Below are 25,489 nucleotides of genomic sequence, written 5' to 3'. Positions count from 1 at the left end.
GTCTTCCAGAAGACCGCTGTTCCCAGCAACAGCAGCCATAAGCCCGCCCACCGACTCTATACACGATGTGATTGGCCTGACCAGAGTTTGTTTTTTCCCGCTCGCAAGTCAACGGAGAGTGCCTAGACCCCCCTGGCTGCAAATTAAATTTGCTGCCGCTAGGGTGCGTCTAGATTTCTAGGCTAATGCACTATAGCTTTAAGTAGCAAAGTACAAAACATGCATCTCCAAAATGTCAACTTTTCACAAGCTGAAATCTGTTCAACCCATTGGACTATCTAATAAATGCATCTTATGCCGAAGCATTCATCAGATAGTCCAATGGGTTAAAAAGATTGTGTAACACAAGGCTTTTGGATAATTTTCTCAGCTCAAAAGGGAACATTCAATCCTTCAGTTCTTCAAGAATTCAAATTAAAGGCTATTTAAGGATAAGGATGTTTTTATCTGTTTATTATTAACAATGTCCCTGAAGATACTAAAATCTAAAAAATGATATAAAACAACAATAACTGGAGTTCTTTGGAACAGAGGCATATTAGGTTGTAGCCAAATAAATTCATTCTTGGTTTTAGTGTTTTCAGGGGAATTGCTGATCATCATGAAAAATATAAACAAACAGCAGCCTTCTCTTTTGAAACTACTTCAGTAGTTCAAGACTTAAGTTTCAGAGATCATACACGAGGCAGGACACAGTATGGGGTCTTACTGTACATAAAAAAAAATAAAAAATAAAACTTTTCTAAAGTATTTACCACCAAAAATTGAAATTGAAAGTTGAAAGGAACAAGGAAGCATGGAACTTATTTCCCTTGAGCGTAAGACAGGAAATCAGCTTTACAGGGAGCCTCTGATGTTTGTGAAGCCAGTGCAGCTAAAAACACTGCACAGTCAGAGAATAACAACACACATGCAGGCCTGGCAACAAACACACACACCAGCACAGGATGCATCTGATTTGCTTTACTAATACAGAAGCTGATCTGTTTTCGATTGCCCCAACATGTTTCATTATCAGCAGGCTCAGATGCTCAATGGCTGATCAATAGTTATCGATCTGTGCATGTTAGGTCAAACTGAGAAAGGTCAAATACACGTGACATGTGCACCTGCTTGTAAGAGTTATAGTGTAGGTTTAATGTTCTGTTTGGGGCCTGGGGTCAAGCAACACACTTTACATTGTTTTATCAGCTTCACGACAGCTTTAACTCATGGTTAAATACAAATGATTTTTATTTGCTCTGGATTTGGGACATTATCATTAAATCTGCCGATTGCTTTCTAGATAATCGATTAATCGTTTGGTCTGAGGTGATGTCTTTAAATGTCTTGTTTTGGCATTTTAATATCCTATAAAACAGAGAAGAGCAGTAAAACATCATATGTAAGAGGCTAAAAACAGCCTTTTCTGCCATTTTTACATGAAAAATTACTTTTAACGATTTATCGATTATTAAAATAGTTGCCAAGTATGTTTATGTCGACTAATCGTTGCAGCTCTAATTCAGAATCAATATGTATTGAAAATCTATATATTTTGACAACACTCTTGTGTAGGACCCCAAACAGGCAATACCAAGGGTTAAATGGCAAAGAAGAAGAAATAAAGAAGTATACAGGAAGCAACAACGTGAAGAACAGATTGTCTTTTAAACTTCTCCATCCCCTTAGCTACATTTATGGCTGTCCTGATTTCTATTGAACGATATAAGACGCAATTCTAGTGTCTCTGATTCTGGTTATGAATTCTCTATCTGGAGAGAGATAGCAGGAGAGAAATAAAGTAAGGTGAGAGGGAGAGATGAAATAAAGATCAAAGACACTCCTTAGGGGGAGACACACACACACACACACACACACACACACGCACACACACACACAAACACATCGTCCTTTCCCCATTTTCATTTCATCTGAATATTTTATGATGTATTGATTACGTGGTTCTTTATGGTTGCCAATGCCTGATCCTAAATAGAGTCTCTTAAGGAATCAGAGGTGGATATCAGAGTTAGTCAGTTTAGGAACATTTGTAAATACAATGTTTGAACTACTCTGCATTTTAAAAAAATCATGCCAAATAAAGCAATTTACGTTGGAATGCTCGAGGATGATTTTCTTAATATTCTGCTCATGTTTCCGAAAAGATAGCATCACATTTTTCGCAATCCAGTGTAGTTTAATGTAATGTATTCACTTAGCTTTTTTTTCCTGAGGCAGTGAAGCTTTTACTAGCAGAAGAGAGGTCTAATTCATAGCCTTAAATATTTGAACGGCACTAATGTGTGCCTCCTTTCACTTGTCGGACACAATGTAATAAAGTAAGGCTAGAGGAACTGATCCAAGAACAGTGAGGCTGTTCTGTATGCAGGGAGGGTGTCACAGCCCTGCGAGCATAAATGGAGAAATTGAATACATACTGTATGCTCGCATTCCATTATTATTATGTGTTTACCTTTTCTACACCTTTAACTTGTCTATGTATGTGTGTCCAGATCTCCGATGCTCTGATCAAGCGGGTGACATCGTCTCAGGACCAGTGGGTGAAAGGCGCCCTGGAGCCAAAAGTAGGCCCTGAGTTTGACCTCACCCTCAACACCGACTCGCTGCTCCAGACCATCCTGCAGCTGGACTTCTGCCAGGGCAAAGGTAGACGCACAAAAGCAAACACTTATGGCGCTTTTCCATTACATGGTACCCGCTCGACTCGCCTCGACTCTACTCGCCTTTTTTGGTTTTCCATTATGAAAAAAAGTACCTGGTACCTGCCAACAGGTAATTTTTTTAGTACCACCTCAGTCGAGGTTCCAAGCGAGCTGAGGTAACGTGAAAGCGACAGAGGGGGGTGTCCTGAACAAACCCGCCATTTTTAAACAGTTTAGCCAGCTGTGTTTTTTTTTTTTTGCTGCCTACGGCTTCATTTGAAACAAAATTTGTCTTCTGGCTGTGGCAACAACAACACACCTTCGACGTTCTGTGTGTGTGTGTCGCGTTAGGTCACAGCAGTTTACTGCAGCGCCGCTATGATGACCGGCCACGCCGAGGCGGTGCTAAAATCTGCAATGGAAAACGGATGCACAGTGCGTCGAGTCGAGGCGAGTAGAGTCGAGGCGAGTCGAGCAGGTACCCATGTAATGGAAAAACGCCATTATAGTCAATTGGCGGCTTTTAGGACCCCTTTTAGAACTACATTTCAATCATGACTACAGGATTTTATAGACTCTATATTAGAGCTGTAACAATTCCAAATTTTAACGTACAATTAGTTGTCTCAGAAATAATTACGATCAACAACCTAATTGTCTCTTTCAGTCAAATTTTAAAACATATTTTTCAGACAAATTAAACTTTTGAATGAATCCCAGGATACATCTTTTGGTTATATCACTGTTATGTGATCCAGATAATGTAATAACACAAGTAAACCAGGCCTCTTTATTATCATAAAACATTGCATTCTTTCTTCTTAAACGAACATAACGAACACATACCCCTCAGGACCTTACTAGCTAATGTTGGCAATTAATTGTTACAGGCCTACTCTATTATTATTTAATGTGTTTCTGTGCAGTATTTTATTCTAGCTTATGTTAATTATTTTTTTGTCATTAAGTAATTGTTTTTGTAAACATCCATGGGTTATATTCTCAGCTTCCTCCTGAGCCACAGAAGACTTAAAGGAACACGCCGACTTATTGGGACTTTAGCTTATTCACCGTAACCCCCAGAGTTAGATAAGTCGATACATACCCTTCTCATCTCCGTGCGTGCTGTAACGCTGTCTGACGGCTCCAGCATTAGCTTAGCCCAGCACAGATCCTGCAGGTGAATGGTTCCAACTAGCCTACTGCTCCGAATAAGTGACAAAATAACGCCAACATGTTCCTATTTACATGTTGTGATTTGTAGAGTCACAGCGTGTACAAAAAACAACGTAACATGAGACACAGCCGTCTTCTATCCGTAAACAAATCGGAAACTATATTCTCCGACAGGCTTGCTGCGAGCATATCACTCCGCCCAAGTACTATATTCTTCCGCCTGAGAATATAGTTCCCGGTTTGTTTACGGATAGAAGGTGGCTGTGTCTCATGTTACGTTGTTTTTTGTACATGCTGTGACTCTACAAATCACAACATGTAAATAGGAACATGTTGGCGTTATTTTGTCACTTATTCGGAGCAGTAGGATTACTGGAACCATTCACCTGCATGTTCTGTGCTGGCCTGATGCCGCTGGAGCCGTCAGACAGCTTTACAGCACGCACGGAGATGAGAAGGGTATGTATCGACTTGTCTAACTCTGGGGGTTACGGTGAATAAGCTAAATTCCCAATAAGTCGGCGTGTTCCTTTAATAAAGCTGCTGTCAGAGGTGGAGTAGTACTCCTCGTGATGAGTAAACTATACTTCATGTGTAAAATCAGTGCCCTTTAAACAGGCTCTATTAATAAATCAACTTGACATGCATAAACATACACAAACATCCTTGACCTGAAGCAAGAACAAAAGCCTCTTAATGATATATTTTACAACCAATAAACACATTTAGTTTTTTTTCGCTCTTCCCTTCCGAGGTTTCTTCAAGATGTACAACAATGTACCCAACTGATTAACTATTCATTGGCTGTTGCTACCCAGCAAACACTTGGCGTGCATGAGTAAACACAGCGTCCTTTTCCGCTGCAGTCTCAGAGATTACCCAGATGTGTTGTTTATGTACATTAAATATGTAATCGGCACTATGCATGTTTTATTTTTATACTGCTCCACTGAGGCAGCAAAAATCAGGTGTTAAGGTTAGGGTTGCAGATGTGGATTCAGCCTCGCTAAAATACCAAATAATGTCATTATTCTTTGCACTTTACATTACATGCGAGGCTTTGTTTGCTTAATGAGTTGCAATACGGCATTTATTTAAAATGCAGTGTGCTCCATTACAAATATTACAAAGTAACGGCCCTGCTTGAGTCGTACTTGAAGGAGACTTTATCTAATTTGAGCTCCAGTCAAGCGAATCCGTGGAGGCTTGTAAGTAGTAGAGAGGCTTTGGTCGTCCCTCCTTTGTTCTTTAAGGCTGTCGACATGAAACCTATCTGTACTTTCCCCACATTCACATCCCACTGATCATCCGGAATAGAGCGATAGAGTTTCAAGATACACCATTTGATTTGATTTATTCAAGTTTTACTCTTTGATATCCTGAGCAACGACACAGTGTAGAAGGTGTTCTGGTTAAGAAGTAGATTCATATGATTCTCCATCATTTGCTGAACTGAAGGAGTTGCTCTGGATCAGTCTTGGTGTCCTCTCTAAACCAACAATTGCTTATAAACTCAACTAACTAAACTGTAATAGAATCACTTTGGACGTTTGTCTCTTTTTCCCATGTACGTAGTACCAGATTTAATAGTTTATACATTAGTCTCTATTATCCGTCACCTTCTGCTTTCTTTGTGTTGGCATTCTAAACTCCGGTTGATTCGGGAAACATCCTTCTAGCTAGAACCGACAGTCAAATTATCTGTTTTTTGAGTAGAATTCTCATCGCACACTCAAAAGCCATTTTAATTCCAGAGCTCGCCTCCCTACCTGTACGTTCCACCAAAAGAAATTCCTTCCCGAGGCTATTTTGCAGAGGCACGGTCGCTTCGTCTGGCGTTTAGCACCGCCCAAGACGATTGTGATTGGTTTAAAGAAATGCCAATAAACCAGAGCACGTTTTTCTGTTGTGTGGACTAGCCAGACCTTTCCCCGCAGCACTGTGGAGATTTATACATATATACATCACACGCTCTTCACTGCTTCAGTGACTCTGGACCTCTTGTCATGTTTATATTGCAATCAATCTAAATCTCTCCACTGGTCTCATTGCCAGTTCCAGCTGTTTTATAAGCCATCTTCTGTCCATGTGCTCTTGTATTAAAACATCCAAACCAACGTCATATTTCCAGATGTGCAGGAGAATCCGTTATTGAAACAAATGCAGGCAGCAGCAAGCAGTGGTGAGGCTGAAATGGAGACAGAGAGCCCAGGAGGTATTTCAGAGACTCTACTTTTCACAGTGAACTTCTGTTTCCCTTCCTTGAATTTATTTGTTCACTCCTTCCCCATCCCTCTGGCCCGATTCTGGTTGTAATCTCGCTGGTCTTTTTGTCCCACAGCGTCTATCTGCTCTTACCTCTGCATGGTTTTTTGTTTTCCAGCTCCTCTCCAATGAATGGCACCTCTGCACAATAGTGCTGCCTTCACTGGAACACTGGAACACAAAGTTTCCAATTAAGTTACAGAAATGTGTTGCCTGAAGTACTTCTCTGTTTCCTGTGCTTGTATTTGGTTCCAAATTCTTTGGCTTGTGAACTTTTTATGTATATATAATCAGAGGAAATGTGTATTAAACATGATCCTCCCATAATTCTTTTCCCTGACTTAGAAAATATATCAAACTGAAAAAGTCAGAATGATTATTGTTTTTAAATTATTGTATAAAATAAACCATTAAGATACAAATAATGTAATAAATCTTTAGTAATATATGGATTTCAAGCATAGCATACACACAATCTGCTGCAAATATGAATACAAATTATAAAATGACATTATATATAGTGTATTAAGATGAATTCAAAATAAAAAAAATGTTTAATACTTTATTTAACAACACAATCATCTTGTGGTTGTGCATGAATCAAAGAACTACTTTGGCTACAAAATATGAATTTAAATATAGACATTGTTAAACTGACTATATGTTGATCCTGCTATGTTGTTCCCTCTGTCGTGACTGCTGCCTTTCCTCTGTGTCTTCGCTACTCCTACTAATTTTGGTCTAGAAAGATCAGATAACGATGAATGAAACAGATGAAATGATGAATGAAGCAGACTTAATTAGCCTGACATCTCCACTTGTGTGTTCAGTGGTGATTTTTTACCCTGTTTCTGTTGTTTCTTTCAGCTACTTTTGGAATGCAGTTTGTTTTATCACCACAAGGGTTAGACAGATATGTCTTTTTATTAGACGTTTTATTTGATATGCTGGTTCCTCCATTTCTTGGCTTTCTTAACCATGTGAGAATCCTGCTTTTCTTTAAACTATGAACTAATTTGAATCAGTCTGTCTTTCAATTGGGAGTATCTCAATGCATGTAAACATATCCTTTGGGAGGTAAAAAATAAGCCAAATAGTGTATAAAGGTGCCCTGCCACACAAAACCATTTTTACTTGTATTTTTTGAAATATGTTTGGTCCATATTTGTTTGTGTTATTTTGTGAATGTGAAAATGAACTGCTACCTCCTCTGTCAGCTCTAGCTACTGAACAGAAATAAGCAGAGAAATCAGGCCAATTACAAAAGCTGGTCAGTCTGACATCATGTTGCCTGAGCTCATTACTATTCATGAGCTCGCCCAGTTGTGCTGGGTGAAGGATGCTGATAGCCAGGCTCTCATTGGCTAGCTGTTACCCAATCAGAGTCAAGCAGCTTAGCTCGTTGAATATTAATGAGAACTGGCACAAATCGAGCTATCTTCCTGCAGGCTTTCTATACCACGCTAGAATGGCTTGAAACAAGGTAACCAAGGCATTTTTTTCCACAAAGTAATGAAATACATGTGGCAGGGCACCTTTAAATAATTGCTGCTGGAAGCTTTAGTTACACAATATGCATTAGTCTTTGAAGCTTATATCGGTCTAACCCTATGTACCACTAGCACTGCCACATCTGTAAGTGTTAAATGTCCTCACATGGCCTACTTAAAGCCTCCGCTGATTCCCAGCTGTTGCCCTGTAAATGAACTCAGAGCTCTTTCACCTTTTTTTTTAATTAATTTTTTTATTTAAATTTAATTAATTAAAGCTCCTCCTCTTAAAGCTCCTCTTTCTCTCCCTTCAGTTTGTTTATAGGCAAACCAGCCAGCTGACGACATCACCCTGTTTGTCTTCTTTTCTCTTCATCCATCCACCCTTTCTCCACCTCCCTCCCCCCCCCCCACTCCAATTACAATCTTTGCGTCTCATCAATCTATGTCTCCCCACAGTGGAGTCTGGAACCTCGGTGCCGGCGGCTCCTCTCCTGCAGCTGGAGAAGTGCTGCACCAGGAACAACAGCGCCACCCTGGCCTGGAGGGTAGCCGCGCCCCCTGTCAGCCCCATCGAGGGCTACATCCTGGAGCTGGACGACGGCAACGGAGGACAGTACAGGGTGGGTGCCTCACAAAAACACACACACTGAGTTATAATGTAATGTGTGTAAAACAGAGAACAAGGCTTGACACTATGACAGTAATCAATTCCGAAATGCAGTAAATTATGTCTCTTCTGTAGCTCGTCTTTCTCTTTTATTTTATTATTAATTATCCACATGCTGCTCAACTCTGTCTAAAACCAGATGGCCGTGTGTGTGTGTGTGTGTGTGTGTATGTGTGTGTGTGTCATGAGTAAACATGCATTTTAAATGTGTGAGTCTTTATTAATCCTTTAGTCCATGTATACGTTTTATGTGTTTAAGTAGCAAACGTACATGTACATGCACTTAATCTGCGTTTGCAATGATGCTACTGAAATGTGTGTGTCCCCTCAGGAGGTGTATGTGGGGAAGGAGACGGTGTGTACGGTGGACGGCCTTCATTTTAACAGCTCGTACAATGCCAGGGTGAAAGCCTACAATGCCATCGGTGTGGGGCCGTACAGCAAGACCGTGGTGCTCAAGACCTCTGACGGTAGGTAGCGTGTATTTGTGTCTCCTTTAAAATAATGTCCTTTGGTGGTCTTGTTTTTATTTTTTTCTCAACAGTGCAGTTTTGTTTGTGATGATCTTCATAAAACAGGTTTCATCACACATGAATTCGTACCGTGTAAAATTGACGAGACAAGAGATTAGGTAATGAATCTGGAGGGTTTTTTAAGGTAAAGTCAGAAGAATAAGAACTCTATAGTGCTTTCTACAGGATACTGAAGAGAGAGGAGGAGAATGGCAGAACATAAAGGAAAGGAGAATAGTGGTGTGTAGAAGGAAGGAAAGGAAGGGAGACGGAGGGAAAGGAAAGGAGATTAAGGCAAATGGAAGGAAAAGGAGAATTGCAAAAGAAAGGGAATACATGGAAAAGGAGGGCAAAAAAAGAGAAGGAAATGAGGGAGAAATAATGGAAAAGAGAGAATTGGCACGGAAAGAAAGGGAGAGAAAATGGAAGGAGAGGTGAGTAAAGTAAAGGGAAGGAAAGAGAAAGGAGAGAATATAAAAATAAAGGGGAGGAGTAGACAAGAGAAGGGAAGGGATATGAAAGGACAGAACGGAGGGCATAAGAAAAGAGAGGAAAAGAAAAAAGGGATTGGACAAGGAAGAAATGAATGGAAAAGAAAAGTATAGCAAAGAGAAAAGAATGGATAAGAAAAAAGAAAAATAGGAAAATTTGGAGTGTAAAAGTAGGAGGGGAAAAGAATGAGAAGGAAAGGAAAATGGAGAATAGGTAAGAACAGAAAGAAAAGAAAGGAAGAGAACGGAGTCATAGAAATGAAGGGGAAAGAAAACAGGGACAATGACAAAATCTTCCATTTCCACAGTGGGTGGAGGGGGGGAGACACTGTCTCACTTTGCCAACCACAGCAACAATGAGCGGTCTGTTTTCTGACTGATAACTGTTCATCCCTCTCGCCCTCTTTCCTCTTTTTCTCCGTCATCTGTCTTTCTTTGCCAACTCGCCTCTTTTTCTTCTCTCAACCCCTCATCGCCTCCTCCCTCCCTTTCCTCGAGGACTGTAGCTTCCTATATATTTCTAAAATGTATGGTATAATTCTTTTTGTGTATGTTTCACCACTTATTCAATGATGAAGCATTTCTGTGTGTGTGTGTGTGTGTGGGCTTGTTTTACTATATTCATGGGGTCCAAAAACCGGGGAATACAGTATACTTGTGGGGTCTGCACAAGGTTAAAGGGCTGTTTGAGGGTGAAGACTTTGTTGTAGGATTAGGGTTAGAATTAGGTTATGGTTAGGGTTAGGGTAAGGGTTAAGGTTAGGCATTCAGTTGTGATGGTTAAGGTTAGGGTAATGGGCTAGGGAATTAATTATGTCAATGACAGTCCCCACAAAGATAGGGAAACAAATGTGTGTGTGTGTGTGTGTTTGGATAGTAGAAGCTGCTGTTTCTGGAGACTTTGCCTGCTTTGTCTTTTTGTCATAATTTCACTCATTTTAACATTTGAATGTTTCTTGTTATATATACACACATCTCTTATAGCAATATCAGTTGTTGTTATTATATTTTATTATTATAATATTACATTAGAGGTCATAACAGGGAGTTATAATTGTTATAAAGAGAAACTGAGCAGGTTTTTTGTTTCTCACTGTGGCAGCAGAATGTGTCCGTAGGTCAGGATAAAAACGATTGATGAGCATCATCAACATGATGCAAAGCTGGTAAAATGACGTCAACGTATGCTTGGGAAAACAAAGGTGTGAAGCCAGTTTGTAAGGGTCAGTTTCCTTGTGGTCAAGGGTTAGGGTAGATTTGTAGTTTTTGTCTGAATGGCGGCATAGACTTCCAGAACTTCTTATTCTGTCTTTCTTAATAACACTCGGTTCAAAAATGAAGATTGGCAGGCGGATGTGGCATCGTGACCGACTGCTGTTTCCTTCCTACAGTGGCTTGGTTCACCTTTGACCCCACCACAGCTCATCGGGACATCGTTCTGACCAATGAAAACCAGACCGTCTCCTGCAGCAGCTACGATGACCGCGTGGTGCTGGGAACTGCTGCGTTCTCCAAGGTAAACACACATTTGTCATTTGTATTTTATTGATTTTTATACATAGATTTATTTCTCAGGTAAGATACGATACAACTTTTGTGTCAGTTCACACCGAAATTCATTTTGCGTTCCCGAGCAGCTCCGCTCGAAAGAAGAAATGGTTACACTTCACTTGAAGGTATCTACATGAAGATTATAAACAAGTCATAAACGTTTATGACATAACGCTTCTGTCTATAAGTGTCATTCGGTTTTTGTCATGATAAGTTAGGGTAAAGGCCTTTTTATGGTTGTGTGTAGAATCGACGGTGTACCCCCGCAGACCCCTCTGCGTCTACGCCGGACCCTATGCCGTAGCCTGACGTGCACCTCTCGGCCGTGGCTTGGTAGCGTTCCATTTCCCCCGACTCATTTCCTGGTTCTCCTTCTTCATAAACAACATGAAATCAAGGAGAAGGTTAACTTGTGACCAAAATGAGTTTCCACACCATGATTAGTAGCATTCATTCTACGTCCTGTTGAATCTCAGGGCATCCACTACTGGGAGGTCCGAATTGATCGCTATGACAACCACCCTGACCCTGCGTTTGGCGTGGCGAGGATCAACACCATAAAGGACATGATGTTGGGGAAAGATGACAAGGCGTGGGCCATGTATGTGGACAACAACCGCTCCTGGTTCATGCACAACAACTCCCACACCAACAGGTAGGTGTACACAGTACTATACTGCAGTGTTGTGCCTAAACGCGTTCATTGAACGATAGTTCATGAACTCGTTCATATTTTGGGCGTGAACTGGACGTACCGTATTACTGCCTGATGAACGTTACTGGGAACTCGTTCATTCTGGTGTCTGTGAACGGCACGCTCTCTCGGTTTAACTTTTCAACAGGGTGCCAGATTTCTATAGAGCCTTCCAGACGAAAACCCGGCTAAAACACACCGTAAACAGGCCTTAATATGTAGTGGAAAAAAACCAATCTGGCAACACCAGCCACCAGTGGCACACCGGCGCATGCGTCATCAAAACAAAAAGCAGCGTGGAGGCGACGAAGCAGCAAGGAGGCGTCGTATGATCATTTAAACGAGTTTTATGACAAGGTCGGTGAGGATGGGAAAAATCTTACATTTCTGTGCAAACTTTGCCCGCCGGCTTTCAAAAAGAAAATCCGAAAAAAAGAACTATGAACTAGTTCATTTTTGGAACTACTCCACTTAGTTCAAAATGTTGAAGTATGAACTATGAACTGAACTAGTTCATTTTAAATTTGTGAACTGAACTTTGAACTAGTTCATGTAGAAAGTCAACTTTCCCAACACTGCTATACTGTATACTTATATCAGTCTACGATACTGTTTGTGTTCTTAAAGGCCATTGGTGTGACTTGGATGGAAGTAACCAAGTGTATGTCAATGTTCAATAACTTAAAGTTTTGTTATTTAAGTGTTTAGTTTGTGTGTTCATCCAATCGTGGGTGGAGAACACTGAGTAGCTGATATTAGATTTGTATTTACAATTAATGCATACTTTTTAGGGGGTTCTGATGTAAAACTAGATACTTAATGTGAATGTTGGAAATGTTGTTCTCTCTTAAAATCTTTCAGATCTTAATTTTTAAGCCAACACAGGCAAGAAATCCTGAGATAAAAAGTTTTAAACATCTACATTTGCACAACTCCATCGGCTGAGGAAGATTTAAGTGTTTAAGATTGTGTATACCTTGCCTTGTAAAAACAAATGGAGCTCAAGACTTTATTAACACAAATGATGAAAAAAACTAAATCACTGACTATAGGATTTAAATTTGTAATGCTTTACTTTATCTTTCAAGTGCATGCCACCTTATTGGCATATGTAGATGAATATTTTAAACATCTTGAGTGGAGTTTGATCCACTTGTGAATGCAAGCTGCAGTTCAAACTTCTTTTTAACGAGTTGCAGGGAAAGAATGGAAGAATAAAAAGACAGAAGAGAAGAGAGGATTTCTTGAATATTTGCATGAAGTCAGTGAGTCAGTCTCCCTGTTTCAATGTTACCAGACATGTTCTATTGGATTGTCAATGTTACGGACAGTAAAATGTATTCATATTCATGCATCTTGTCCACTGACAAATCAGTTTCATGAAAAATATATAAAAGAGTCGCTTGTGTATATACTGTAGTTACACTTCCTCACTTAATTTATATATATATATATATATATATATATATATATATATATATATATACACATATATACACATATATACGTATACAGATAGATAAACGTACATTTGTGGTATATATATATATACCACAAATGTACGTTTTATCTGTGTGTGTGTGTGTGTGTGTGTGTGTGTGTGAGATGTGTCAGATGTTTTCACAGCTGTGCTGAAAGGATTAATGATATCATGCAAATATAATTTAGTCTTCAGAGATTAAAAGGTCCTTCATAATGTGAAATGGTATGTGTGTGTGTGTGTTTGTGTGTTTGTGTGTGTGTGTGTGTGTGTCTCTTGGAGTTAAAAGCTCTAAAACAGCTACTGAGTGTTAAGAATCTTTTGGTAAGTTATTTCGAAGGTCAAGAATAAACTTTTAATCTGAGCTTTGTCCATGATAAATCGATAACGCAAATATAAACCATTTGTAACAACCCTTTTTGAATTACCAGTTTGAAAAAGTCAGACCAAAATCAATTTATTCAAAACACAAACATTTCTAAATGAAACATGAAACATTTTTAGTTAGTGGAATACCCCCTTTATTAATAACTCTAACATTTGTGACTGCAGATGTATTGTTAAGTGAGCTGAATGCACACTTCTTAATTCATATTTGACTCACTTTATAATAAGCTACAGTTATTAATATTAGTCGTAAGAGTTAGCTCACTAAATTAATTCATCAAGTCTGGCTGAGGTTTTTTTTCCCCCACAACCTGGCAATTCAAAAGTTGTATTTATTGATGTGTTAAAACCCTTAATAAATTATGTATTTACATGTAAATTAGCCAGTTAGTTCCAACTTTTAAACTTGTATGGCTTATTAGAAAGTGGTACTCATCTTTATGTATAAACAGCATGTGTATGTCAATAAGAACAGAAGGAGGCAGAGACTCTCTTCTTCCATTCATCATTATGTGTTCTGCGTTGAATCTCACCCACACACGTGCGCACGCACACCCACACACCCACACACGATAATGATACATACACAGGATGACAGAGGGCCCCCGGGGCTCGTCCAATAGTAACATTACTGACTAACAAACACACCAGAGAGCAGTAGAAGAAGAAGACTGCAATCTGCAGGAAACATCAAAACATCTCTCTGCACCATCTCTCTCAGTGTCACAACGATACCATCCAACCCTCATTAAACATTTATTTACAAGAAAAAATGTCTATTCTTTGCAAGAAAACAGTGACTCTTCACAGTAACAATGCAAAACCTCTGACTTTACTTATCTTCCTCTACCTCAGTCCATCCAGACCACAGAGTTGTTCACTGTGCCATTTGCTTTCATGTCGTTAATCATTTCATGTCTGTGTTTCATGGTGTTATTTACCGCATATTGATTCCTTCGTCTCTCTCAGAGCACCGACTCTGTCAGCCCGGTCCTGAGACGGGCATTATGGGCTTGAAACGTGGCTATGTGCATGCTCGCGTGTATAGAGGGGTTTTCACGTTAGATTCTAAGCAAAAACACAATTTCAATCACACTGTATCAGTCTTTCAGGATAGAGAAACATTAAGTGTCCATTTTTGTCACCTTACCCACATAGATTAGACTGCGTTGATGTAGTCTGAATTCCCGAGCAGGAGTTTTGATGAGCTTATTAAAATTGTAGTTGTCTTAATTAGTTTTATTTTCTTGCATATGCAAGAAATGTTTTATACATTTGTACATTCAGTTTTTTTGTGCTCTATAAAGGAATCTGGCTTGCCTTGTAAAAACAAATGGAGCTCAAGACTTGATGACTTGATGACACAAATGATGAAAAAAAAAACTAAATCACCGACTATGGGATTTAAATTTGTAATGCTTTACTTTATCTTTCAAACGCATGCCACCTAATTGGCATATGTAGAATGAAACATGAATATTTTAAACATCTTGAGTGGAGTTTGGTCCACTTGTGAATGCAAGCTGCAGTTCAAACTTCTTTTTAACGAGTTGCAGGGAAAGAATGGAAGAATAAAAAGACAGAAGAGAAGAGAGGATTTCTTGAATATTTGCATGAAGTCAGTGAGTCAGTCTCCCTGTTTCAATGTTACCAGACATGTTCTATTGGATTGTCAATGTTACGGACAGTAAAATGTATTCATATTCATGCATCTTGTCCACTGACAAATCAGTTTCATGAAAAATATATAAAAGAGTCGCTTGTGTATATACTGTAGTTACACTTTCTCACTTTCACTTTATATATATATATATATACCACAAATGTACGTTATATCTATGTGTGTGTGTGTGTGTGTAGGGCGGAGGGAGGCATCACTAAGGGCTCGACTGTGGGCATCCTGCTGGATCTAACCAAACACACATTGACTTTCTACGTCAATAAGCAGCAGCATGGACCGACTGCCTTCGAGAACCTAGAGGGGGTCTTTGTACCCGCCGTCAGCCTCAACAGAAACGTGCAGGTCAGTGTGTGTGGTTGTGTGTGTGTGTGTAGTTTTGTGTGTTCTGCAGCGTGTATTTTATGTGTGTACATCCTCTGATAGCGATTGCATTAATGAGCAAACTGGGATAAGTGTACCTGTATGTTGTTACCAGAGCCGGCGGTACTAGTCTTAGCGTCAAAGAGCACTGAAGCAAAAAAAGTTGCAGCGTTGCGTTCTACCTTGATCTCTTCACAGTCTGTCCTCAGTCTCACTCACTGATGATCTGCTCCGTTTGTCTCTTTCAGGCGACCTTACTGACAGGCCTGGAGTTGCCAAAGAATACCAAACAGTAGGAACACCTTCCTTGCTCCGAGCGTTCCCTGGATAGCAACCATCGATGTCATTAGCAGTCCGCGTGGACCTTTACCGGTCACCTTAGTCTGGATTTATCCGTCTCCCATCCTCCCCAAGGTGCCCTTTGTTTCGAATACACTTCAATGTGAAACCCTGCTCTTAACATTTGGGATGAAGGAATAAAATCGGGCTTATAATTGTCTATAAATACACTGATTGAAGCGTGTGGACGTCACAACAGAGATGACTGAAGTTACTGTGGATTGCCACACTTGTTTCATATCCCAGTTTTTCCCCCGTGAACTTCAGGATACTAACGTCATTTATGTTATCGTTCCAGCGTGTGCCACCCAGTGATTTTAACAAAAAGGAAAAATACAGCCTGAAAGTTACCTTGCGGCCTGAGACTAAACTAATCGACCCTCTCACTCCGACAGAATCAATGAAGATTCCCACACTGTGCAGTAAAATGTTCACCAACAGTCATACTTTTTCTCTATTTGAGATTTTCAGAGCTTTTATTGACTACATTTAAGATCTACCGTCAGAAAACAACATCTCAATCGGTTTTTAAAGTCCACGACAACAAGGTGATGTCGGGAGGCCAGGGGAAAAACGATTCGGCAGTGCGTATTGTTGCTTTGCTTCTCTCTTAGGTGTCCTTACAGCTCATGAGGTAAGACTAAATGAAGAAAGTGTTTTGTCAGAGTTGGATAGGCACTGTGGGATGTTTCACTCATGAATATTTAAAAGCTACACTTTCTCCCCAGTTGTGGCTCCAACAGCCCTGCATTCTCCATTTTCCCTTCTTCTCTATTGCATGCAACGTGGTGTAGAGATCATTTGGTGCTTTTGACTAAGGTTTACACACTGAGGTCAGATTCGGGCTTGATTCCATTTCATTTTTTCAGTAATGTGATGGATGTGCAAGGCATGGGAGGGCTTTATTTTGTAATTAAGTGTGTAAATTCATTGAGGTGCATTTCATGGCGTGCAGTCAGTGGTGTGATGAAATAATCAAACCCAAGACTCCATGTCTTTATGGCTGCACCATTCAGAAATGTACTTGTGCCTCATGTTATAAACAGTTCCTAACATTCAGCCTAAGCTGTAAACTTTAGGAATATTTGGCTGCGCAGCATAAGCTGGTAATACCTGAACCACCGGCACTCCAGTGAAGTTAGAGGTTAAAATATGCCTGCAGTGTTTAATACAATGTGGGGGGGCTTGTGTAAATGTGGTTGCCAACACTATAAAATAGTGTGCAAACAGTTTGCACCTTGTCCTGTTGAATTAAGTCAAAGCGAGGAGGGAACACTGTTGATTAATTGCCTGCAGGAGCATTTCCTGCCTTGATGTTTTCCCTGCAGCCTCTCCCAGGTTCTGGATTCACCCTGTCTCATGAGGAAACGTTTTCACCTTGAGCGTTACAAAGTTTAAAAAATGAAATGGAACTGAGCCGAAGCCTTTTTTCTGTTTTTGTTTCATAAGACCCAACAGCTACAAGAATACATCAAAAGTAGATGAGAAAAGTGCAGTTGTCTCATGGAAATTTCATTCTGTGCTCATCACTCAGTCTCTCTGTAGAATCTCTTTCAGGCACCCTCAATGTGTCGTACTGAAAATGATCTTGAAAAGTCACATCAGGTAAAGCTACGTCTGCTGTTAACATTTCCCATCAGGGATTGGATACGGCAGCCTGTAGAGCAGTAGCTTCAAAATCCAACCAAACCACTGTGACTACGGATACAAGAGGTTTTAAATTACATTACCCATGTGTATTTCACCACTAATGCAGCAGAGGATGGAGAAGATTGCTTTTTAAATGAATGAATTTCATCTTTATTACAATATCTGAAATATCTCTATTCCCTATAATGTTGTGTGAGAAAGAAAGAAGTTGAGACACGCCTGCCAATATAAAGATTGGGTTCATGTGTGAACGGAAATCCACAAACAAATGTAAATACTGATATGTGAGTTAAGATTATGACGTGTGATATTAAGCATGGATTAAGCGTCGAACAAGTTTACAAAATATCTGAACCTGGTATTGTAAATAGTGTACTGTATTAGTGTCTTTGCAATGGAGTGATGTTAAAGCCAACCGCTACTACAGCTCGCCCTCTGCTGGTGGATGGGGGCAACAACAGGATTCATGAACTAATCCTGCTTCATGTTAGCCGACTGTTTTCATACCTCTAATTGCTGACTTTGAATAATGTCAGCAAAAATTTTGTCTGACGAGGTGTGAGAGTTACATTTCTAACTATAAGTCGAATCATAAACTATCTCATGATATTCAAACATTTAATCAGGGACATAAAATATCAGTCATTTACATTTTTTATGAGTTTTTATGAAGGTATACAAATTATTATGAGTGCAGGCAGCAATTACATGTTACTTACCACACCTGTATTCTTTTAAATTCTCAGTTAAACACACACTTTAAATATGCCAGGTGACTGGACAGAAACACTATGAATTAAAGGAGGTATTTCTTACTGGAATTAGTGAGGTCTACTTTCAATACAACAGCAGGGACATTATACAATGTGTTAGCCTGTACCTTTTTTTTTTTTAAAGAATATATTTAATTGTAGAGCATCAGAGTAGTATAATAAGATATCTTTCAATTTTAGTATGTTTTACTTAATGCATTTATTTATTAAATCAAAGCTGTTACCTATAATGTTACATTTACAAAATGTACATCCCAGAACAGCAAACTGCAGGTATATTATTCTCCTATTTAAGTCTGCAAAAAGGCTTTTTGCACCCACAGCTGCATTCAAATCTTATGTGGTAAAGATTGTTTTACATTTATATTTTATTAACCATGGATCTAATGACTAAGTGTAATGTGAATCACTCGTATCATGTAGCCAGAAAATAATCACCAAACCCTGCAGTTTGGAGCGTTTTAGCCTCTTTCAGCTCATTGTTTTGGTTTTCTGGCTTTACGGTTTCCGATTAACTCTGATGGTCTCATATCATTGTTTTCAGAGGCAGCAGGCCAACATTCCCACTGTACGCTTCCTGTTGAGCAATAAACCGACAGACAGACACATTTAGCGACTAGCTAGTGAATATAGTGGAGCATTTAGCAGCTAAAGAGACATATTTATGAGTAGTTGGTGGGGACCAAAAGCAGAGCTAAAAGGGAGAGCAAATATTAGATTTGTCTTTTGGCCAAAAATACAACTCACATTTTAAGCTAATGTTGCTCCTTGTCGGTTGGATGTGTAAAAATAAGCAACTGTTTGCTAACAAGTTTACCATATTTACTTATAAGGTGATGTCAATGTTGCCACAGCTGTTTTGGTTGCTACCAAAGTGCCAAAAAAAAAGCAGTTATTGCAGGTTTAATTAAGCATTTCAGTGCTTCTAATTATTCGGGCCATAAAATCAAATAGAAAGCATTTTTTTGAATTTAATTTGGCATTCTGTATATGGTCTACCAATTGAAACTAGCGCCTAGGTTTACGATACTTCCTACTTGACAAGAATGCAGCATTAGTTTCAAAGTCAGGATGTGAACTAGTTTCCCCCCCGACCCAGAAAGCGAATATCTAACAATCTGCCAAAGGGGAATTTCTCCTGACGTCCAGACTTCCAGCTTTCCACTTAAAGTTTACATTTGCATCATGTGAGGCTTTTTGGCTGCTCTGCTCAGCCTTACCCTCTGATCGTCCTACCACACCAGAGAACAAAATCTGCCCCCGAAGTTGACTGTGCCATTACTAGGAATAGATTTTAAGGCCACGAGCAACATCTATCATATAACCAGAGGGGCTTTGTCTGAAAGTCTGGATGATTTGGGGTTACATGTCTGCGGTTTGTGTGGATGTCAAAATGGTGCAGAGGAAATCATGACTGGAGGGGATAAAAGCTAAAAGGTGTTAGGTGGAAGTTCAGACAGTCAGACAGAGGTTCAGACAGCATATCGGGTAAAATGAGGTTATCCTTTTTTTTTTTTTAAATTAATATCAAAACAATACTTTATATGGCAGAAATCACATTTAAAATGAGTCACATTGTAGTCACTCCTGTCTAGATATGGTATTGTAAGAATGCTTGTATGGCATGTCCCTTTACCCCCACCCTTACCCACCCATGAATGTGAGATTTAATTTAACTTCAAGATATGGTGCTGGGGAGGAAAGCATGTCACTGCTGTTACCTATTTAACTTAAAAGAATGGCAGATTTATGTACTCTATAAAGTATGTAAATATATTTAATTACATATTTATTTTCTTTTGTATATTGCCCTCTTCAAGTTGTTAAGTATAAGAGTGAATGGCTACTTACACACACAAATTGATGTATTTCCAAGGGTTGCTGGGTACAACACACACACACACGTCAGATTTGCTTACAGCTTGAAACAATGTGCTGCAGATAAGCTTCATATTTCCTCATGCTCTTACTTTTTTTGAAATGTATAAATAACACAAAAGCTGCTTCAAGAAAACGGTGTGAGAAGTTGTGACCTCACCCAGCCGCACACTGCCAGATCACACCTCTTGTTTCGCCATCATCATTGCTCAGAAGCCATCTTTTTTTAGGTTTTCCCTTTAACAAAATTAAAAACTGTTTCTCTGTAAAATATCTGTAATGTTTACAACTAGCACGAAGAAGAAGTCATGTACATACAGTAAGGGTTTATAAAAAGGGAGAAAAACTGCTTTCTCATGTTTGTATGTGTGTTTCTTCATGAAAATGTCTGCCAGAACTTTACTTTTCTGTACATTGTTTTTTTTTTTTTATAACTACCCCCATCTGTACCGTTATGATCCCCTCCGTTTCTGCCAATACAAACATAAATGTAAATGTTTTGTACAACTTCATGGTTTGTAAATGAGAAATGCATTGTAACTGCATAATTTAAAAACCTTTACAGTGTAAAACACGAGAAACGCAAATGTCTTTTTTTTCCGGTCATTTATAAAAACAAAAATAAATTAACTGTGATGGAATATGATTTTACAGTCTCCAGTTTTGTGCATTAACGTCCTGCCACTGTGTATATTCAGGGTCCATCGGTAAATTGGATTCCTAACTCAGCCTTCAGTCTCCATTAACACCGTCTTATATTTAACTGCAGACAATTCCTTTGGAAATCAGCCTTACAGCTCACGTTGTATTTCGGCTCTCATCTACTTCCACTGCAAACAGACCTGCAGTAAGCTGAGCCACGGACAGTGTTTTGGATGCCAGTTCTTCCTCTGGTCCGCGTGGGTTTTCCCATCCTGGGGGATTTAATCGCTCACCTGAAAACATAAACATAGGCACCTCTCAATGACCACATTCAGTCCCCTTTAACTGTGTCACTAGATGCTTAACCTTCCGCTTAAATTACTCTGGTTCAAACTCTAAACTCTCAAGTGAAGACCAGTAGTAGTCCTGACTTTGAGAAATGTTATTTCTAAATTCCTCTTCGATCATTAGCTAGAAGTACAAGAACACGCTCACCTATTTGCGCCTCTTGTTGCCTTTGATTTTCTGGATCTCCTTGGAGCTGAGGATCAGCATGCCGTTCTTGAAGCGGCCCACCTGACCCGAGAGGGCCGAGCCAGAGCCAGAGCCAGAGCCAGAGGACACCTTTCTCTTCTTGTCCCTGGTGGAGATGGCAGCACAGGCAAACACAGGTTTCAACCACTGAGATGCGACAAGACAGCCTGTATAAATATCTGTAAATTACGTTTTTGTTAGGCTAATTCAAAACACTAGTGCTGTGTTTTCTATCCATATTTTATGATTCATTAATTTGCGGATGCATTCTGTGCCAAGGAACGACTTAGATATAGATAATAATGTACAATACTTTAAAAATACAGACTCAAAGACACTTGCACTGTGAAAAGAAAATGTTTGCTGGCTTGATGGTTTCAGCCAGTCATTCCAAGATGAATGTTTTAATACTCTTTACACCACCCTACTGCCCTGTGATCTTTACGTATCAAATCATAGAGGAAAATGTTTGCAGGTATATTCAGAAATGTCTCTCTCACCCACCTTTGATTACTCTGCTTCTTTTTTTTCTTCAGGTCCTACAGAGCGATGACACGGAATAAGAAGGAGAATAGGCATAATAGGATTTTTTTTTCAAATTACCATTGGGTTTATTTTAATCAATTTCAAAATGTGTTAAGGATTTAATGGAAATGTACCACCCTTTTAATTTAAAATAAATTTACTTATAAGTCAAGCTAAAGCAGTTTGGTTTGGATTCAACCTGAGCGTGACTGGTGCAAGTCTTACCGGCTGAACCTCCTCCTTTGCTTTCTGCTTCTTCTCTTTGATCTGCTGCTGCAGCATCTTGTAGTTGACGTAGTCCTTCTTAGGAGGCTGGTTTAGATGCAATACGTAAGTTGTGAATTGGTCACTTGGCTATTAAAAAAGGTTTTGATGCCATTTAAATATGTACAGCACTTTTACTAAAAAAAGAAGGTTTTCCTTACTCTGGCTCCTAGCATGACAGCTCTGTCCTGTTCAAAAACACGCTGCTGCTCCTTCCTATAGCCTGTGATCCCAAACCGATGGACCTCAAGACGAGCCTGATGCGAACACAAATACAGTATGAATGCAAACGCATCACAGAGATAAAGTGGGCTAAATGTAAGGAAATGAATTACGGAGTCACAAAATATTTTTTACATAGCGAGGCAGCGACAAAATGAAGCAATGAGAAGAATCAATTCACACATCGCAATACTGAACATTTAAATTTATCATGTAAAATAAAAAATAAAAATCTACAGTAAATTGTGATAAAACTGTCACCTTTTCCAAATTGAGTTCTTCTAGTGGGTCGCTTTCCTTTGTCTCTGTTGTCTTCTGAAGGGCCTTGAAGTGAGGACATCGCATAACCCGAGGCAACAAAGACAAGAAGAGAGGGAACGTGAAGTGAATGGATGGTGACAAGAAGCACATAAACAGAGAGGGTTGACTAGAGGTCACACAGCAACATGGAAGGGGTTAGGTTTTAAAATGTCGAAGTTGAAAAACATTTTGCATTTGCACAAACAGATTACTTGTTGTAAAATTAACTGTGATACAATTGCTTGCTTAAAAAAACAAAGTAAAAGAACTCAGTTCATGTTGCAAAGAGGATGTTGTCACATCTCTTGCAAAAGAAAAGTCACTTCACTCTTTCCACTGTCTACTCCAGAATGCAATGCAATATATATATTTTGTGCAATAACAAACATAACTTCCATTTGTGCGGTTTATCAAGTCTGCAAATGCATCACCAGATCTGACGAGTGACACACAATGTAAAATGCAGTGCAAACGGCCGAGTATAGATGGAAACACGTTTCTTTGGGTCCAGATCATTTTTATTCAGTTACATTTTTCAGTAGAGGAGGATGAAAACACATGATCTCTGCAAAAAATAAATCGGTTATTTTTATCATCTTTCAATTGTTTGTTATTTTTCAACATTTCCTGGTTCCAGCTTCTCAAATGTCAAGATTTATTTATGTTATTACGTCAGCAGCAGACTGCTGCACCCTCAGTGCAAGAAAGAGTGCTACCGCAGGTCCTCCATTCCAGCAGCAGTCAGACTCTTTAATGCAACATCATAATGTAGCACTGCTAGCTGTTTCTGCAATATGAGCAATCTCTGGAAAATATTCTGCACTACGCATATTTATTTATCACTCTTTGTTACCTCCAACTGTGCAATATGTCGTATCTATTCATCAGCACCTTACTCATCTGTATATCTGTGTATATATACGGTCTGTTTATTTAAGAGTGTTTATTGTGTAAATAGGTCTGTTTTTATTATTAGTATTATTATTATAATAATAATGATTCTATTTTATTGTTCATATACTTCATGTATATTTTTTTCTCCTATGTCTACTTAATGTGTATTTGTGTTATTCTGATGTGTGTACATTGTTTTTCTTTTTTCTTTTGAGCTGCTGTAACACAGGAATTTCCCCAGTGTGGGATTAATAATAAAGTCTCTCTTATCTTATAAGATGATATTTGGTATTTATAACACTAAACTTTCATCTTTGGTCAATTTGGTCAAATAAAACAAGCTATACCAATACATCACCTTGGGCATTTTTCACTATTATCTGACAATTTATAGATCAGACGATTAGTCGATTCATTGATAAAATAACGGCACACTAATTGATAATGAATATAATCATTAGTTGTAGCCCTATATATGAGCATACCATATAATGATTTTTTTAACAAACACACAGGGTATGGGAATCAACTTTATATTCTAATGAATATAACAATTTGTAATGTGTCCATAATTCATTATTATGGATGCACATTTTCCAATATGCTACTCTTAGTTCTTTACCATTAATGGGCCAGAGAATGCAGATACTGCACCGGAGAACAGCTCATATTGTTACCTGAATTAAAGGATTTGGCCTTCATGTCACTAATCTAAGCTGAACTTTTATAAATGATGTACACAGAGTGAGTTAAAGTAGCGTAGACTTACAGGCATTTTGTCAGGGGCTGGCATCTGCTTGGTTTTCGGTTTCTTTCTCGGGTCCTGAAATGTCACGACCTCCACCTTGCTCGCCTGCCGGATGGTTGGACCTGAAGAAGACATGATACATTAAACCAATAAGAAAAGGAGGAGTGGAGAAATGAGTGGTGGAAGCTGAGGGAGGGTAGAGTTATTTATTTTTTTTATTGACAGCTGTGCACATGCGTATATTAATTATATATGTTTTCAGGTGAGTATAATTACATTAATTATAGATCAGTTTAAGTGCTAAAAGTAGCATTTTAAAAGCATCAATATTACACATTATCTGGAGACCTTTGGATTGATTTTGAGGGGGGATGAGTCAATGGAGGATATATGTATCACATGTGAGTGTGTGTTATACTTCCCACCTGTTTCCCCAGTCTTTGGTTGTTGCGGCTGATGTTCAGTGCCAGCATAATCTGCTCTGCTGTCTTCAGCATCACTGCAGATATCTTTGACTGTAGAGAACTGCTCTTCTTCTTCCTCCTCCTCCTCCTCAGGTCTTTTTCGTTTTTTCTTCTTCTGAGACTTGAGCTTCTTTTTTGATGCTGGTCCATCATCTGCACCATCAGTCAACAACATGAGCAGGAATCAAACATCTAATTTTAGTCCTTGCAACTTTTTTTTGCAAACAAGATTAACTTGCTCTTACCATCCTTTCCTCTAAACATGAGGAACTTGCTGAATATTATATACCACCATTTGTTTCTGTAACTACACATTCATTTGATACATACATACATATACATATAGCTACACATACACACATACATATATACAGTCTAAGCAATACAAGTACATGTCATTAACTGGTTACCATGGATGTTATAAACGACCCATACTGGGGACAACCAGCTAAAGCTGGACGTTAGCAATGGGGTTAGCTAACATTAGCGTCAGTTCTATAGTTTTAGCTGAGTTAACGCACCATAATTAATATAACAGATACATTATTCTTGTTTTAAAACAGTTATATCGTGCCAGCGGAGCCACAGTAAAACATAATTAACAGGCAACACCAGCCTTTAAAGTATGCTAGTAAAGCTAACGAAACTAGCTAACAGCACTTACCAAACTCATAAAGTTTATCCAAAACGTGCTCAAGAAACAGACAATCTTCGTCTTCTTTTCCGTTCATTTTTAAGCTAACTGTACAAGCAGAATAAAAGCAAAACAGTTGCTAACTTATCGGGACTCAACGACAACAGCCCGGATGACAACAAACTGTAAAAGCACGTGGGACAACCAGGTTGGTTCCGAC

The 25,489-nt window shown here is 39.1% G+C and overlaps 2 protein-coding genes across 5 annotated transcripts in view; one reads left to right on the top strand and one right to left on the bottom strand.

Moving 5' to 3' along the window:
* Positions 1 to 20,327, top strand: part of LOC120546484 (E3 ubiquitin-protein ligase TRIM9) — a 55,898-nt gene extending 35,571 nt beyond the window's left edge. For 2 of the 3 annotated variants that reach the window (XM_039781422.1, XM_039781421.1), the window contains 8 exons: positions 2,496 to 2,649; positions 5,953 to 6,036; positions 8,036 to 8,199; positions 8,578 to 8,716; positions 10,641 to 10,765; positions 11,277 to 11,455; positions 15,222 to 15,384; positions 15,651 to 20,327. In XM_039781422.1, the coding sequence (XP_039637356.1) occupies positions 2,496 to 2,649; positions 5,953 to 6,036; positions 8,036 to 8,199; positions 8,578 to 8,716; positions 10,641 to 10,765; positions 11,277 to 11,455; positions 15,222 to 15,384; positions 15,651 to 15,698 (1,056 nt within the window). In that variant the 3' untranslated portion in view covers positions 15,699 to 20,327. The remainder of the gene's footprint in view (positions 1 to 2,495; positions 2,650 to 5,952; positions 6,037 to 8,035; positions 8,200 to 8,577; positions 8,717 to 10,640; positions 10,766 to 11,276; positions 11,456 to 15,221; positions 15,385 to 15,650) is intronic. The other variant, XM_039781423.1, reaches the window with a different exon arrangement.
* A 302-nt stretch (positions 20,328 to 20,629) lies between these two features.
* On the bottom strand, positions 20,630 to 25,489 carry c18h1orf131 (chromosome 18 C1orf131 homolog). Of its 2 annotated transcripts, none has more exons than XM_039781427.1 (9): positions 25,300 to 25,489; positions 24,597 to 24,788; positions 24,193 to 24,293; positions 22,491 to 22,553; positions 22,169 to 22,264; positions 21,969 to 22,055; positions 21,723 to 21,757; positions 21,180 to 21,324; positions 20,630 to 20,977 (listed from the first exon to the last, which is right to left on the bottom strand). In XM_039781427.1, the coding sequence occupies exons 1-8, from the start codon at positions 25,364 to 25,366 to the stop codon at positions 21,180 to 21,182; spliced, it is 786 nt and encodes a 261-aa protein (XP_039637361.1). In that variant the 5' UTR covers positions 25,367 to 25,489; the 3' UTR covers positions 20,630 to 20,977. The 2 variants fall into 2 exon arrangements, with proteins under 2 accessions (XP_039637361.1, XP_039637362.1); XM_039781428.1 differs by having other exon boundaries at positions 22,491 to 22,544.

The sequence above is a fragment of the Perca fluviatilis genome, chromosome 18, assembly GCF_010015445.1.
Source record: "Perca fluviatilis chromosome 18, GENO_Pfluv_1.0, whole genome shotgun sequence".
In the NCBI taxonomy this organism is placed as follows: Eukaryota; Metazoa; Chordata; class Actinopteri; order Perciformes; family Percidae; genus Perca; species Perca fluviatilis.
The sequence above is the reverse complement of the archived record's forward strand: the minus strand, read 5'-3'. Positions and strand labels throughout refer to the sequence as shown.